The sequence below is a fragment of the Bos mutus genome, chromosome X (genome assembly GCF_027580195.1).
Source record: "Bos mutus isolate GX-2022 chromosome X, NWIPB_WYAK_1.1, whole genome shotgun sequence".
NCBI lineage: Eukaryota > Metazoa > Chordata > Mammalia > Artiodactyla > Bovidae > Bos > Bos mutus.
This window is the reverse complement of record NC_091646.1, coordinates 85,638,510-85,656,134: the sequence shown is the minus strand read 5'-3', so window position 1 is coordinate 85,656,134 and position 17,625 is coordinate 85,638,510. Positions and strand designations below refer to the sequence as shown.

The 17,625-nt window shown below is 39.9% G+C and overlaps 1 protein-coding gene across 1 annotated transcript in view; it reads right to left on the bottom strand.

Moving 5' to 3' along the window:
- Positions 1–10,974, bottom strand: part of LOC102270837 (germ cell-less protein-like 1) — a 50,521-nt gene extending 39,547 nt beyond the window's left edge. Inside the window, exon 1 of the mRNA XM_070366595.1 lies at positions 10,879–10,974. Coding sequence (XP_070222696.1) covers positions 10,879–10,974 — 96 coding nt within the window. The remainder of the gene's footprint in view (positions 1–10,878) is intronic.
- Positions 10,975–17,625: the final 6,651 nt, after the last annotated feature.

Here is a 17,625-nt window from a genome sequence, read left to right as displayed (position 1 = left end):
TAGCTTTTCTTCCATGGAGCAAGTATCTTAATTTCATGGTTGCAGTCACCATCCACAATGATTTTGGAGCCCAAGAAAATAAAGTCTTTTACTGTTTCCATTTGCTCCCCATCTATTGGCCTGAAATGGTGAAATGGGATGCCATGATCTTTGATTTTTGAACATTCATTTAAAAATTAATTTATTTTAATTGGAGACTAATTACTTTACAATATTGTGCTGGTTTTGCCATACACTGACATGAATCAGCCATGGGTGTACATGTGTTGAATGTTAATTTTTAAGCCAGCTTTTTCACTTTCCTCTTTCACCTTCATCAAGAGGCTTTTTAGTTCCTCTTCACTTTCTACCATTAGAGTGATCTCATCTATGTATCTGAGATTGTTGGTATTTCTCCTGGCAATCTTGTTTCCAGCTTGTGGTTCATCCAACCCATCATTTCACATGATGTACTCTGAATAGAAGTTAAATAAGCAGGGTGAGACCATATAGCCTTTATGTACTCCCTCCCCAATTTTGAATCAGTCTGTTGTTTCATGTCTAGTACTATCTTTTTCTTCTTGACCTACATACAGGTTTCTCAGGAGTCAGGTAAGGTGGTCTGGTATTTCTATCTCTTTAAGAATTTCCCACAGTTTGTTGTGATCCACACAGTGAAAGGCTTTAGCATAGGGAATGAAGCAGAAGTAGATGTTTTTCTGGAATTCTCTTGCTTTTTCAATGATCCAGTGGATATTAGCAATTTGATCTCTGGTTCCTCTGCTTTTTCTAAACATCTGGAAGTTCTCAGTTCATGTACTGTTGAAGCCTAGATTGAAGCATTTTGAGTGTTATCTTGCTAGCGTGTGAAATTATTGCAATTTTGTTGTCAGATGAAGTTTGAACATTCTTTGGAATTGTCCTTCTTTGGGATTTGAATGAAAACTGACCTTTTCCAGTCCTATGGCAACTGCCAAGTTTTCCAAATTTGCTGGCATATAGAATTCAGCACTTTAACAGCATCATCTTTTAGCATTTGTAATAGGTCATCTGGAATATCATCACCTCCACTAGCTGTGTTCATAGTAATGCTTCCTAAGGCCCACTTGACTTCACACTCCAGGATGTCTGGCTCTAGGTTTGTGACGTCATGGTTATCCATGTCATTAAAACATTTTTGTATAGTTCCTTGTATAATCTTGCCACCTTTTCTTAATCTCTTCTGCTTCTCTTAGGCCCTTGCCATTTTTGTCCTTTATTGTGTGCATCTTTGCATGAAATGTTCCCTTGGTATCTCCAGTTTTCTTGAAGTGATCTCTAGTCTTACCAATTCTATTGTTTTCCTCTGTTTCCTTCTGTTCATTAAGAAGGCTTTCTTGTCTCTCCATGCTATGCTTTAGAACTCTGCCTTAAGTTGGATGTATCTTTCTATTCCTCATTTGCCTGTAGTTTCTTTTCTTTTCTCAGCTATTTGTAAGGCCTCCTCAGACAAACACTTTGACTTCTTGCATTTCTTTTTCTTGGGGATACTTTTGATCACCACCACTTGCACGATGTTATGAACCTCCATCCATAGTTCTTCAGGCACTCTGTCTACCAGATCTACTTCTTTGAATCTGTTTGTTACTTACACTCTGTAATCATAAGGAATTTTATTTTGGTCATACCTGAATGGTCTACTGGTTTTCCCTACTTTCTTAAATTTAAGCCTGGAATTTGCAATAAGGAGCTTATGATCTGAGCTACAGTCAGCTCCAGGTTTTGTTTTTGTTCACTTTATAGAGCTTCTGCATCTTTGGTTTCAAAGCATATACTCAATCTGATTTCAGTATTGACTATTTGGCAATGTCCATGTGTAGAGTCATCTCTTGTGTTGTTGGAAGAGGGTGTTTTCTATGACTCTTTTGCTATGACGTTTGCTACCCTTTACTATGACAGTCTCTTGGCAAAACTGCTAGCATTTGTACTGCTTCATTTTGTACTCCAAGCCCATGCTTGCCTTGTTCCTCCAGGTATATCTTTTTGTTTGCTTTTTAATTTTTTTGAATTAATTTAATTATTTAAATTGGAGGCTAATTACAATGTGGTGGTTTTTGCCATACATCGACATGAATCAGCCATGGGGGTACATGTGTCCCCATATCCTCAACCCGCCTCCCGCCTCCCTCCCCATCCCATCCCTCAGGGTCATCCCAGTTCTCTGGCCCTGACTGCCCTGTCTTATGCATCGAATCTGGACTGGTGATCTATTTCACGTTTGGTAATATACATGTTTCAGTGCTATTCTCTCAAATTATCCCACCCTCGCCTTCTCCCACATAGTCCAAAAGTCTGTTCTTTATATCTGAGTTTCTTTTACTGTCTTGATATAGAGTCATTGTTATCATCTTTCTAAATTCCTTATATATGCCTTAATATTATTGTATTGGTGTTTCTCTTTCTGACTGACTTCACTCTGTATAATAGGCTCCAGTTTCATCTATCTCAATAGAACTGACTCAAATGTGTTCTTTTTTATAGCTGAGTAATATTCCTTTGGGTGTAGTACCACAACTTTCTTATCCATTCCTCTGCTGATGGAGATCTAGGTTGCTTCTGTGTCCTAGATATTGTAAACAGTGCTGCGATGAACATTGGGGTACATGTGTCTCTTTCAATTCTGGTTTCCTCAGTGTGTGTGCCCAGCACTGGGATTGCTGGGTTGTATGGCAATTCTATTTCCAGTTTTTTAAGGAATCCCCACCTTGTTCTCCATAGGGGCTATACTAGTTTGCATTCCCACCAACAGTATAAGAGGGTTCCCTTTTCTTCACACCCTCTACAGCATTTATTTATAGACTTTTTGATGGTGGCCATTCTGACCAGCATGTGATAGAATCTCATTCTTATTTTGATTTACATTTCTCTAATAATGAGTGATGTTGAACATCTTTTTGTGTGTTTATTAGCCATCTATTTGTCTCCTTTGGAGAAATATCTGTTTAGTTCTTTGATTCCCTTTTTGATTAGGTCGTTTATTTTTCTGGTATTGAGCTGCATGAGCTGTTTGTATACTTTGGAGGTTAATTCTTTGTCAGTTATTTCATTTGAAATTATTTTCTCCCATTCTGAAGGCTGCATTTTCACCTTGCTTAAGGTTTCCTTCATTGTGCAAAAGCTTTGCAGTTTAATTAGGTCCTATTTGTTTATTTTTGTTTTTATTTCCTTTACTCTGGGAGGTGGGTCATAGAGGATCTTGCTGTGATTTATGTCAGAGAATGTTCTATGTTTTCCTCTAAGGGTTTCATAGTTTCTTGTCTTACATTGAGATCTTTAATCCATTTTGAGTTTATTTTTGTGTATGGTTATAGTAAGCGTTCTAGTTTCATTCTTTTACACATAATTGACCAGCATCCCTTGTTAAAGAAATTGTATTTTCTCCATTGTATATTTTTGACTCTTTTGTCAAAGATAAGGTGTACATAGGAGTGTGGATTTTTATCCAGGCTTTCTTTTTTGTTCCATTGATCTATATTTCTGTCTTTGTGTCAGTAGCATACTGTCTTAATGACTGTATCTTTATAGTATATTCTGAAGTCAGGCAGATTGATTCCTCCAGTTCCCTTCTTCTTTCTTAAGATTGTTTTGTCTGTTTGTAGTTTTTTTGTGTTTCTATACAAATTGTGAAATCATTTGTTCTAGTTCTGTAAAAAGTGCTTTTGGTAGCTTCATAGGGATTGCATTGAATCTATAAATTGCTTTCAGTAGTATACATATCACTTTCACTATATTGATTCTTCCAATCCACTAACATGGTATATCTCCCCATCAATTTCTGTCATCTTTAATTTCTTTTGTCAGTGTTTTATAGTTCTCTGTTTAGAGGTCTTTTCTTTCTTTACATAAATTTGTTCCTAAGTATTTAATTCTTTTTGTTGCAATGGTGAATGGGATTTTTTCCCTTAATTTCTCTGTTTTTTCATTGTTAGTGTATAGGAATGAAAGGGATTTTTGCATATTAATTTTATATCCTGGAAGTTTACTATATTCATTGATTAGCTCTAATAATTTTCTGGTGGTGTCTTTAGGCTTTTCTATGTAGAGAACCATGTCATCTGCAAACAGAGTTTTTACTTCTTTTCCAATCTGGATTTTTAAATTTCTTTTTCTTCTCTGATTGCTGTGGCTAAGGCTTCCAAATCTATGTTGAATAGTAGTGGTGAGAGTGTGCATACTTTTCTTATTCCTGATTTTAGAGGAAATGCTTTCAATTTTTCACCATTGAGGATAATATTTGCTGTGAGTTTGTCATATATGGTGTTTATTATGTTCAGGCATGTTCCTGCTATGCCTGCTTTCTCTAAAACTTTTTTTCATAAACTGGTGTTGAATTTTGTCAAAGGCTTTCTTTGCTTTTATTGAGATAATCATATGGTTTTTATCTTTCAATTTGTTAACATGGTGTATCACTTTGATTGACTTGCAAATATTGAAGAATCCTTGCATTCCTGGGATAAAGCCCACTTGGTAATGATGTGTGATCTTTTTAATATATTGTGAATTCTGTTTGCTGGAATTTTGTTGAGAATTTTTGCATCCATATTCATCAGTGATATTGCCCTGTGAAAGTGAAAGTCGCTCACTCATGTCTGACTCTTTGCAACCCTATGGAATATATAGCCCATGGAATTCGCCATGCCAGAATACTGAAGTGGGTAGCCTTTTCCTTCTCCAGCAGATCTTCCCAACTCAGGGATCAAACCCAGGTGTACCTCATTGCAGGCAGATTCTTTATCAGCTAAGCCATAAGGTAAGCCCCAATATTGATCTGTAGTTTTCTTTTTTTGTGGCATCTTTGTTCAATTTTGGTAATAGGGTGATGGTGGCCTCATAGAATGAACTTGGGAGTTTACCTTCTTCTGCAATTTTCTGGAAGAGTTTGAGTAGGATAGGTGTTAGCTCTTCTCTTAATTTTTGGTAGAATTCACCTGTGAAGCCATCTGGTCCTGGGCTTTTCTTTGTTGGAAGATTTTTTACTACAGTTTCAGTTTCTGTGCTTGTGATGGATCTGTTAATATTTTATATTTCTCCATGGTTCAGTTTTGGAAGGTTATAATTTTCTAAGAATTTGTCTATTTCTCCCAAATTGTCCATTTTATTGGCATATAATTGTTCATAGTAGTCTCTTATGATCCTTTGTATTTCTGTGTTGTCTGTTGTGATTTCTCCATTTTCATTTCTAATTTTATTGATTTGATTCTTCTCTCATTTTTTCTTGATGAGTCTGCATAGTGGCTTGTCTACCTATCTTCTACAGAACCAGTTTTAATTTTGATGATTTTTGCTATAGTCTCCTTCATTTCTTTTTCATTTCTTTTTGCTCTGATTTTTCTGATTTCTTTCCTTTTACTAACTTGGTGTTCTTTTCTTCTTTTTCTAGTTGCTTTAGGTGTAGAGTTAGGTTGTTTATTTGATGATGCTCTTGTTTCTTGAGGTAAGCTTGTATTGCTGTGAACCTACCTCTTAGCACTGCTTTTACTGAATCTCATAGGTTTTAGGTTGTCGTGTTTTCATTGTCATTAGTTTCTATGTGTATTTTGATTTCTTTTTTGATTTCTTCTGTGATCTGTTGGTTATTAATAAACGTGTTTTTAGCTTCCATATGTTTGTGTTTTGTATTTTTTATAATTTTTCCCCTGTAGTTGACATCTAATCTTGCTACATTGTGATCAGAAAAGATGATTTTAATAATTTCAGTCTTTTAAAATTTACCAAAGCTAAATTTATCACCCAAGATGTGCTCTATCCTGGAGAATATTCCATGTCAACTCGAGAAAAGGATGAAATACATTTTTTTTTTTAGGTGAAATGCCCTGTATATATAAATTATGTCTAAGTCGTCCATTGTATCATTTAAAGGTTGTGTTTCCTTGTTAATTTTCTGTTTGGTTGAGATATCCATATATGTGAGTGGGGTATTAAAGTCCCCTATTATTATTGTGTTACTGTTAATTTCCCCTTTCGTACTTGTTAGCATTTGCCTTATGTATTGATGTGTTCCTCTGGGGGGTGCATATATATATTTATACTTGTTATGACTTCTTCTTTGACTAATCCCTTGAAAAATGTGTAGTGTCCTTGTCTCTTATCATAGTCTTTATTTCAAAGTCTATTTTATCTGATATGAGTATTGCTACTCCTGCTTTCTTTGGGTCTCCATTTGCATGAAATATCTTTTTCCAGCCCATCACTTTCAGTCTGTATGTGCCCTTAGGTTTGAGATGTGTCTCTTTCACACAGCATTTATAGTGGTTTTGTCCATTTTGCCAACCTTTGTCTTTTGGTTGGAGCATTTAACCCATTTACATTAAAAGAAATTTTTTTTATTATTTTTTTAATTTTATTTTATTTTTAAACTTTACAATATTATATTAGTTTTGCCAAATATCGAAATGAATCTGCCACAGGTATACATGTGTTCCCCATCCTGAACCCTCCTCCCTCCTCCCTCCCCATACCATCCCTCTGGGTTGTCCCAGTGCACTAGCCCCAAGCATCCAGGATTGTGCATTGAACCTGGACTGGCATCTTGTTTCATACATGATATTTTACATGTTTCAATGCCATTCTCCCAAATCTTCCCACCCTCTCCCTCTCCCATAGAGTCCATAAGACTGTTCTATACATCAGTGTCTCTTTTGCTGTCTCGTACACAGGGTTATTGTTACCATATTTCTAAATTCCATATATATGCGTTATTATACTGTATTGGTGTTTTTCCTTCTGGCTTACTTCACTCTGTATAATAGGCTCCAGTTTCATCCACCTCATTAGAACTGATTCAAATGTTTTCTTTTTAATGGCTGAGTAATACTCCATTGTGTATATGTACCACTGCTTTCTTATCTATTCATCTGCTGATGGACATCTAGGTTGCTTCCATGTCCTGGCTATTATAAACAGTGCTGCGATAGAAAATTACTAGAACTAATCAATGACTATAGTAAAGTTGCAGGATATAAAATCAACACACAGAAATCCCTTGCATTCCTATACACTAATAATGAGAAAACAGAAAGAGAAATTAAGGAAACAATTCCATTCACCATTGCAACGGAAAGAATAAAATACTTAGGAATATATCTACCTAAAGAAACTAAAGACCTATATATAGAAAACTATAAAACACTGGTGAAAGAAATCAAAGAGGACACTAATAGATGGAGAAATATACCATGTTCATGGATTGGAAGAATCAATATAGTGAAAATGAATATACTACCCAAAGCAATTTATAGATTCAATGCAATCCCTATCAAGCTACCAACAGTATTCTTCACAGAGCTAGAACAAATAATTTCACAATTTGTATGGAAATACAAAAAACCTCAAATAGCCAAAGCGATCTTGAGAAAGAAGAATGGAACTGGAGGAATCAACCTACCTGACTTCAGGCTCTACTACAAAGCCACAGTTATCAAGACAGTATGGTACTGGCACAAAGGCAGAAATATAGATCAATGGAACAAAATAGAAAGCCCAGAGATAAATCCACGCACATATGGACACCTTATCTTTGACAAAGGAGGCAAGAATATACAATGGATTAAAGACAATCTCTTTAACAAGTGGTGCTGGGAAATCTGGTCAACCACTTGTAAAAGAATGAAACCATTTACATTTAAGATAATTATTGATAAGTATGATCCTGTTACATTTTACTTTATAGTTTGGGGTTCGTTTTTATAAACCTTTTCTGTGTTTACTGTCTTAAGAAGATCTTTTAGCATTTGTTGAAGAGCTGGTTTGGTGGTGCTGATTTCTTTCAACTTTTGCTTATCTGTAAAGCTTTTGATTTCTCCTTCACATCTGAATGAGATCCTGCTGGGCAGAGGAATCTTAGTTGTAGATTTTTCTCTTTCATCAATTTAAGTATGTCCTGTAATTCCCTTCTAGTCTGAAGAGTTTCTATTGAAAGACCAGCTGCTATCCTTATGGGGATCCCCCTTGTGTTTTATTTGTTGCTTTTCCTTTGCTGATTTTAAAATCTGTTTAATTTTTGTTACTTTGATTAATATGTGCCTTGGGGTGTTTTGCTTTGGGTTTATCCTGTTTGGGACTGTCTGCATTTCTTGGACTCTGGTGGCCAATTCCTTCCCCATTTTAGGGAAGTTTTCAACTATTATCTCCTAAAGTATTTTCTCATGCCCTTTATTTTTATCTTCTTCTTCTGGGTTACCTATAATTTGAATTATGGGGCATTTAACACCGTCCCATAAGTCTCTGAGGTTGTCCTCATTTCTTTTAATTATTTTTTCTCTTTTCTCTCTGCTTCATTTATTTCCACCCTTCTATCTCCCACCTCACTTCTCTTCTGCCTGAGTTATTCTACCGTCGGTTCCCTCTCAAGTTCTTTTAATCTCAGCTATTGCATTGTTAATTATTGATTGAGTCTTTTTTATTTCTTCTAGCTCCTTGTTAAACATTTCTTGCATCTTCTCAATCCTTGTCTCTAGTCTGTCTGCAATTCCATTTATTTTCTTTTTTTTAAATTCCATTTATTTTCAAGATTTTGGATCATTTTACTATCATTATTCTGAATTCTTTTTCAGGTAGACTCCTTATCTCCTCTTTTTTTTTTTTTTTTTGTTCTGGTGGGTTTTTATCATGTTACTTTACCTGCTGAATATTTATCTGCCTATTCATTTTGTTTAGTTTGCTGTGTTTGGGGTGCCTATTCTGCAGGCTTAGAGTTCATGGTTCTTCTTAATTGTGGGGTCTGCTCCCTGTGGGTAGGGTTGGACTAGTGGCTTGTCAAGGTTTCCTTGTTGGGGGAACTTGTGTCTGTGTTCTGCTGGGTGAAGCTGGCTCTCTTCTCTCTGGAGTGCAATAAAGTGTTCAGTAGTGAGTGTTGGGGTGTCTTGTATTTGACATGGCTTTGGGCAATCCATCATTTAATGTTCAGGGTTGTGTTCATTTTTTGCTGGAGAATTACCATGGTGTGTCTTGCACTGGAATTTGTTGGTTCTAGAGTGGAGCTTGGTTTTAGTGTAGGTATGGAGACTTTTGGGTGAGCTCTTCTCTATTAATGTTCCCTGGAGTCAGGAATTCTCTGATATTCTAAAGTTCTGGAGGTGAGACTCCTGCCTCTGGGTTTCGGTCCTCTTAGAGTAGCCTCAAGGCATCTCCATCCATACAGCAGAGAAGATAAAACCCCTAGGTTAATGGTGAAACAATTCTCCACAGCCTGGAACACCCAGAGAAATTCACAGAGCTATATAGAGAAAAGAAGCAGGAGGAAGGATATAGAGGTGACCTGAAAAGAGAAAAGGGAGGGTCAAAAGGGGAGAGAGCAGTCAAGCTAATAATCAAATCCTTAAGTGCTTTCTATAGCCCAGAACACCCAGAGAGATGCTCAGAGGTGTATAGAGATGAGAAGAGTGAGGAAGGAAATAGAGGGATAGAGGTGACCCAGAGGAGAAAATGGAGAGTCAAAAAGGGAGAGAGCAATCAAGCCAGTAATCAAATTCCTAAGTGAAAATGGATACTGAAAATTAGATTCTTAAAGGTACAAAACTGATAACAAATATCAGAAAGTAAAAATTAAAAATCTAGAATAGGTTAGACTCTCAAAATTATAATATAAAAATATAAAACAAAATCAATCACAAAAATTAAAAAAATATATATGGAATTTTTTTTTTAAAAAATCGGGTTTTGTTTTGAAAGGTAGACTATAAAAATGAAAGTTAAAGGAATAATAAAGAATTAAAGTTTTCAAAAAATTAAAATGTGATGATAGTAAAAATGCATCTAGGAATTTCTCTGGACCTGTTGTGGGGAGTGTGCTGTCAGTTCAGTATCAGATAGTCCTTTGTTCCTGCTTGTACTTGTTCTCAAGGTCTAAAATTGCACCTCAAATGCACAGTCTCAGCATTAACTGAAGGGTTTTAATCTGTTTCACTTGTCAGTTCCAGGTGGTTCTCCCTTCTTTGTTTATTTTTGTTCCCTCTGCAAGTTTCTTCAGTGTCTAATTCCTGCCCTGACCAAGAGGGCAAAGGTGGCCATTTATTTAGGCTCATTTGTTCAGCTGTGCTGTGGGGAGAGAGGGACACTGCAATCAAATACTGCTGGCATGTGTGGGGAGTGCTCACACTGGATGGACCACACTCAGTTTTTCACAGCCCAAGACAGCATGTACTTCCCAGGTCCACACTGCTCAGGCTCCAGTGTGCTCTGCAAGGACACTGCCCCAAGTGGACCCTGAATTTCATGTACTCTTCCAAGGTTTATGCCGCTCAGATTCTTGGGTGCTTTGTAAGGGTATAGACTCAGATGGGCTGTGCACTTTTTGCCTTTCCCAGGTCCAAGCCACTCAGGCAACTGAGTGCTTGGCGAGTGCACTGTCCCAAGTGGGCCGTGCATCTTATGCACCTCCCTGGCAATGGCCACTCAGTTTCCCGGCTGTGCCGTGAGGGCACAGTCCCGGGTGTGCCGTGTGTCTCCTCTGGGGAGCTGATCTAAGGCTGTGACACTCCTGGCAAATGTGAACCGTCCAGGATCCCAGGAAGACACGGTTAGCAACTGGCAGCCTGCTCACAGTTTGATGGAAGATGTGGTCTCTGGGGCTGAGATTGCAGCAGCCCCTTGCCTTCCGGCTCTGGCTGTCATGTACTTGCCTCTCTGCCTCTGAGGAGGGAAGGCCCTAAGCAGCAGCCAGCTTACTCTCCTTTGGTACTCAATATGGTGCAATCCTTTGTTCTGTGAGCACGCCAGGCGTCACCATGTGGCATAAGAGCCTTTTGTGGGAAAGGTCCTTTTTTTTTTTTTTCTTGTCTCTCTGGTGATCCTACGATTTGCGTCACTATGTCACATTAGTTCCCTCAGATTGTTCTCAAGGCATTCAAGTCCCGTCCTTACCCTAAGGACCAGGGATGCAGCCTGAGCCTTCCTGCCCAGACTGCACTCGCTGGTGGTGGACACAAGCATCTGTGCCACTTCTCTGCTGGTAGTCATGGTTATGAGAGAGTCAGTTCCTAGGCAGGTTGATAGGGAGTCTAGGGGTCCCCAAGGTGAGAGGGGTCTGGAATTCTCAAGGAGGAAGAAAGGACAAACCTTTTTTTCCTTCTCTACATTCTTTAGGATTATATAATAATAATGTGTCCTGCCTGAGGACAGTCTCTGGATTAAACCTTCTGGCTAATTCTGTTATCTTAAAATGTAAATTATGGGAGGTCTTTACAACCTCTAGACACTCTTTGGATTCATTGGAGAGTATGTAACTTCACTGCTAACACTAGCAAGCGGGTACTCTTTCTGCCCCCTTCTGATGCCTATGTCAGAAGCTTTCTCTATCTCCTTTATACTTTAATAAAACTTTATTACACAAAAGCTCTGAGCGATCAAGCCTCGTCTCTGGCCCCGGATTGAATTCTTCTCCTCCGGGGGCCGAGAATCCCAGTGTCTTCGTGTGATTCAACAACAACCTTTCATCTTGGGGGCTCATCCGGGATCTTCAGGACAAGGTAAGGATGCTTGGCGCTTTAGTTCTTTGTTCTCTTAGCGAACATGTTTTCTGCTGTGCTTTACTAACTCTACGATGTGCTTATGTGAATGAATGGCATGCCCTGTGTGAAGCAAGTAAGGAGCCCTGCTCTGCGGTTCCACGATGATCTCATACGGCTTATGGCAGAAACCTGTTGGGGGTTATACCGACCTGCCAATGCCAAGAGGCACCCAATGTCTCCTTTGGGAACCAACCAGAAATGGGCAAAGTGTGTGGACTGAACTCTCCTTTCTCGGTCAAACTTTTTGGTCTCTTTGACCATTTCATAACTGCTTGGGAATTAGAAGTACTAACCTAATCTATCGGATCATAGACTTTCAAGGGACTTGTGATCTATACTGTTATTGTGTACTGTGGCTTAGGTCCCAAACTTGGATTGGTATTCAAGAAAGCGCCTAGCCTCGCTAGGAATAGAAAGTTCAGAAGCTAGATGGAGCTCTAGCTCCCAGAACATCTCTGAGGTTAAAGGTTACTCAGATTGGGACTGTGATGGGATTTTTTTCTTTGGTAATGCCGGCTCTTAGTGAATCAGAGGAGGCTGTTATACTGGTGTGGTGATGCTTGGAAAGAACATCTCAGTTTTATGTTCGCATCAGTCTTATTGTAGTCAGGAAATATTCAGGGTTGTGCACAGGCACTCAGGTGATGAATGTTTCCCACAGAGGTCTTAGCTTGGGAGGCATTCCGGAAGGTTACTCTGATTCACCCCGGGTGACATCAGAGGCAAGCAAGGTTAAAGGTGAAGAGCTGGACGTCAAGTAGGGATGCTATCAAGTCTACCCCTGGTACATCCCCACCTCATCTCGGTGGTAGAATGGGGAGGGACGAGTACGGAGCCTGCGTCGGTAAGGGACAGCCTAAGTCCGACCAGGAAGGAAAAGCTTTTGGTGTAACATCTGTCTACACTCCCATCTAGAGCAGGGAGGGACGCCTCCGGTAGAAAGAATGGTGCTGGTCACTTTTTTTTCTCTCTTACAGATGGGAGCTAACAATTCCAGCCTCACTCCTTTGAACTGTATCCTGAAAAACTGGGATAGATTTGATCCCCAGGGCTTAAAGAAGACACACCTGGTCTTCCTATGTGATACTGCATGGCCACGGTATCCATTGGAGGACGGCAAATGGTGGCCAGTTGGAGGGTCTCTTAAGTATAATACTGTTCTACAATTAGACCGGTTCTGTAAGGAACAAGGGAAATGGGTAGATGTAGCATATGTATTGCCCTTTTTCTCTCTGCGAAATATGTCAGACTTATGTCCTAAGGGTATAGATTTGGGCGTGAAACCTTCAGCTCCCTCCTGTCCTCTTACTTTGCTCCTGTACCGGGGACTCCAAACTGGTATTCAAACTGCCCACATGGAAGTCCAAACAATCCCTGTCTCAGTATGACCTCAGACTACTCTGGTTTCAACAGAAGCTCAGACAATCAAAGTAAGAGATGCTCAGTTAGCGAAAACTAGGGGTGAAATACAGGATAAAATGGAGGACAGAAGTCAAAGAGATAAATAAAACCAGGTTTTTCCAATCTATCCCTGGGATCATATGCACAGAGCAACCAGAGAGGCTGAGGAACAGCCACACAAGCTGTTGCCTCTTTATGAAACACCCACTGGGAGAAATAATCAGTCTGTGAGAGTTAATAAGCCTTTGTCTTATCAAGAAATACAAAGAATCAAGGAGGATATGGGAGACTATTTAGATGACCCAGAAAAATATATTAGAGTTTTTAAAGGTGTTACTCTGCTTTATGACCTCACTTGGAAGGATGTGATGTATATCTTGGGACAAACGCTGACTCCCGAGTCAAAGACTCAAGTTTTGGGAAAAGCGGTTGCTTATGGAGATGAATGGCTTGGTCATGAATCAGTAGGGAAGAGGGAGAACGAGATAGCGGCCCTCCCCACTGGAAATCAGGCAGTCCCAACTATAGAACCAGACTGGGACTACAACACAGCTAAAGGAAGATGGGATCAAAGTCATTTTGTTAGATGTATTCTTGAAGGACTTAGGCAGGTGCGTTCTAAGCTTTTAAACTATGGCAAATTGGCAGACATAGAACAGGAGGAGAAGGAAGCTCCTGGTAAATTCCTAGATAGACTGAGAGAAGCCCTTCGCAGATTCACTGAGATTGATCCTGAAAGTGAAGAGGGAAAAGTGCTCTTAAAGGATAGATTTCTCAGTCAGTCGGCTCCAGATATCTGCTGTAAGCTATTAAAACGGGTGTATGGACCAAACCAGTCTTTAGATACTCTGTTACAACTGGCTCAGACAGTCTATTATGGTAGGGAATATGAGGAAAAGAACGAAAGGCAAAAAAGACAAAGGAAAAGGCAGAAGCCTTCGCCATGGCTATGAAAAACGTTCTTAAACAGCCTGAGAAAAATGCCCAGAGGGGCCCAGGTGAAAAGGGATGGGCTTGTTATTACTGTGGAAAGGAGGGGCACCTCAGTTGGGATTGCCCTCAGGCATCTAAGCCGCCCCCGGCTCCATGTCTGGTCTGCAAAGGACCACACTGGAAGAGAGACTGTCCCCAGAGGCGTAGGTCTCCGGGGTCGGACTCTCAAGACAATCAGGACTGAAGGTTCCCGGGGGTCCCCACACAAGCTCCCGTCCTAATTACACCTGAGGAACCCCGGGTATTAATAATTGTGGGGGGCCAATCCATCGATTTCCTTTTAGATACTGGGGCAACTTATTCTGTGCTTACTGAAGCCCCTGGCCCACTTTCTTCCTGATCCGCTTCCGTAATGGGACTGTCTGGATGAGCCAAAAGGTATTATTTCAGTTATTCTTTATCTTGCAACTGGGATTCTGTGCTGTTTTCACACGAGTTTCTGATCATGCCAGAATCTCCCTCACCCCTTTTGGGAAGGGATATACTGAGCAAGGTCCATGCCTCTGTTTTCATGAATATGGAGCCCTTCCTTTCTCTCCCTTTAGTTGAACAAAATGTAAATCCTAGAGTATGGGCTGATGGAAAATCTGTGGGTCGAGCACAAAATGCTATTCCTGTAGTTGTTAAGCTCAAAGACCTGCACGTATTTCCACATAAGAAGCAGTATTCACTGAAACCTGAAGTTAAGGAAGGGTTAAAACCCATCATCGAAAATTTAAAGGAGCAGGGACTATTAATTCCCTGTAACAGTCCTTGCAACACTCCTATTTGGGGTATAAAGAAATCGAATGGTAAATGGAGACTAGTTCAAGATTTACGAATAATAAATGAGGCTGTAGTTCCTTTACACCCCGTGGTGCCTAATCCTTATACTCTATTGTCTGAAATTCCTGAACAGGCTAAATGTTTTTTAGTAATTGATTTAAAGGATGCCTTCTATTCAGTGCCTTTGGCGGAAGAAAGTCAATTTCTATTTGCCTTTGAAGATCCTATGCAGCCAGCTTCTCAGTTAACCTGGACAGTTTTGCCCCAGGGATTTCATGACAGTCCTCACTTATTTGGACAAAGTTTGACACGGGATCTACAAAACTTTAATGGCTCTGAAGCGGTGGTGTTACAATACGTAGATGATATTTTGCTCTGTGCTGAGACAGAGGAAACTTGTTCGCGAGCCTCAGAAGATTTCTTAAACTTTCTGGTAGGCTGTGGTTACAAGGCATCAAGAGAAAAGTTTCAGCTTTGTCAACAATTGGTTAGATATCTGGGCCTAATCATATCAGAAGGGACTAGGACCATAGGCCCTGAGAGAATTAAACCTATACTAAATCACCCCCTACCTATGACTTTAAGACAATTGAGAGGATTTTGGGGAATCACAGGTTACTGTCGCATTTGGATTCCAGGTTATGGGGAACTTGCCCGGCCTTTATATAAACTTATAGCTGAAACTCAGTAGGCCCAAACCGACAAACTGGTTTGGTCTCCAGAAACTCAAAAGGCTTTTAAGGTTCTTCAGACTTCTCTTCTGCAAGCTCCAGCTCTGAGCTTGCCCACAGGGTCAGAATTTAATTTGTTTGTCACTGAAAGAAAAGGTGTGGCATTGGGAGTTTTGACACAACCCCGAGGGCCTCACCAGCAACCTATTGCTTATCTAAGCAGAGAATTAGATGTAGTTTCACATGGGTGGCCCCACTGCCTAAGAGTAATTGGGGCAGCGGCTTTATTAGCACCTGAAGCTTTAAAAATAATTAATGGACGAAACCTTACTGTACTGACTTCTCATGATGTGAGTGGAATCTTAAATTCTAAGGTTAATATTTGGATGACAGACAGCAGGCTTCGTAAGTATCAGTCATTGTTGTTAGAAGGACCAGTAACTAAGCTTAAAGTTTGTGGAAATCTAAATCATGCCACTTTCCTTCCTGAGAAGGAAAATGAAACACCTGATCACGATTGTTCTCAATTCCTAACTTTAAACTATGCAGCTCGGGAGGATCTAAAGGATACCCCATTAGACAATCCTGACATGGAAATATTTTCAGATGGCAGTTCTTTTGTTCAGGATGGAAAGCGTAAAGCAGGTTATGCCGTGGTGACTGCTGAACAGGTTTTGGAAGCAAAATCTCTCCCCCAGGGAACCAGTACTCAGTTAGTGGAACTTGTGGCTCTGACCCGAGCTCTAGAGTTGAGCAAAGGACAGCGGATGGGCCTGATAATCTATGTGAGTCTACTTCTGCTGACCCCAAATATCCTGAGTCTGCCGTTGGATCCTTAAGACAATGTCTTCCTGTCCTGGGCTCACTCCTATGCTGCATTCCACAATTGGTCTAACTGCTGGGTCTGTGGAGTGCTCCCCTCTTCGTCAGTGGAAGGCTTCCTGGGGTGGACATCCCCACTTCAAGGAAAAGACTTTCTCCAAGTCTGTGAATACCTTCGACAACAATCACATGTGATGCCTCTTCTTCATCTGAGGACATTTACCAACCCTAAAATGCACTGGTGCAAAACTTTGTACTTTAACTATGGACATAATGTGACTTTTAATTTTGATTATACATTGTCTCGGTTCAATGACTATTTTGCTACATATAAGGCAAATAGGTCTAGATCTAATGGTTTTTTACCTGACGTTTATCAAATATGGGATGAGGTTACATGGCTAACTCCTGAAAAAGGATGTTTAATATCTACTGCCTCTATATGCTGGGAACAAACAGAGCCGTCCCCAAAAGTTAGCCAACAACTTAATTACAATGATTCGAAACAATTGGGATTTTTGTCTCAGGAAACATGTAATGTAATCATTCCCATGTTTTCCAATCCCAGTTCAGGTTCTCCCTTTGTCTGGCCAGGCACGAATTGCGACTGGATATCTCAGTCGCGCTGGCTTGCTCCAAACAGGACTTATTGGATATGTGGCTCTTACCTATGGGTGTGGCTTCCCCCTGGTTGGATAGGGAGATGCACCCTGGGTCTAACCTTTACTCAGGGCTTTATATTTTCAGAGCTTCCAGAAAAGCCTGTTAATTTACCCCACCTTAAAACTCGGTGGGCAAGGTCTGTATTTCATTGGTATGATTATTTGGCTGCAGCGTTTGTTCCCTCTTTGGGAACTACAGATGTTATGTTATGAGTGGATGCTTTGACTAATTTTACTCAACAGGCATTACAAGATTCTCAAAAGGCTATTTCAGCTCTTAATGCTGAACAAGCACAAATTAGAAAGGTGGTTTTACAAAACAGATTGGCTCTAGATATTCTGACAGCTGCACAGGGAGGAACTTGTGCCATTATTCATACCCAATGCTGTACATATATACCTGATATGAGCACAAATGTTACTCATTTTACTAACCACATGAACAAGATGATTAGGGCCATGGATACTCCTGAAGCCTCAATTGCCTCACTTTGGGAGACGTTAACTAGTTCCCCATGGTGGACAACTATCTTAATTACAATAATTCTGGTTGTTTTGTTTTTGCTGCTGTTTGCTCCCTGCATCTGTAATTGTATAACTGGATTTGTTTCTAGCCGTATGAAAGCTTTTAAGTTACAAATTATTGCTCAAACTCCTGCTACTGTTGCAACTTCCTCCAGCTACTATTTGGGGCCCCTGGATAAGATATCCTCAATATGAGGATTAGGAGAATATGTTGCCTCACCAATTTAGGGACAATGCCCCTTGTCAGCTCAGAAGCAGTTA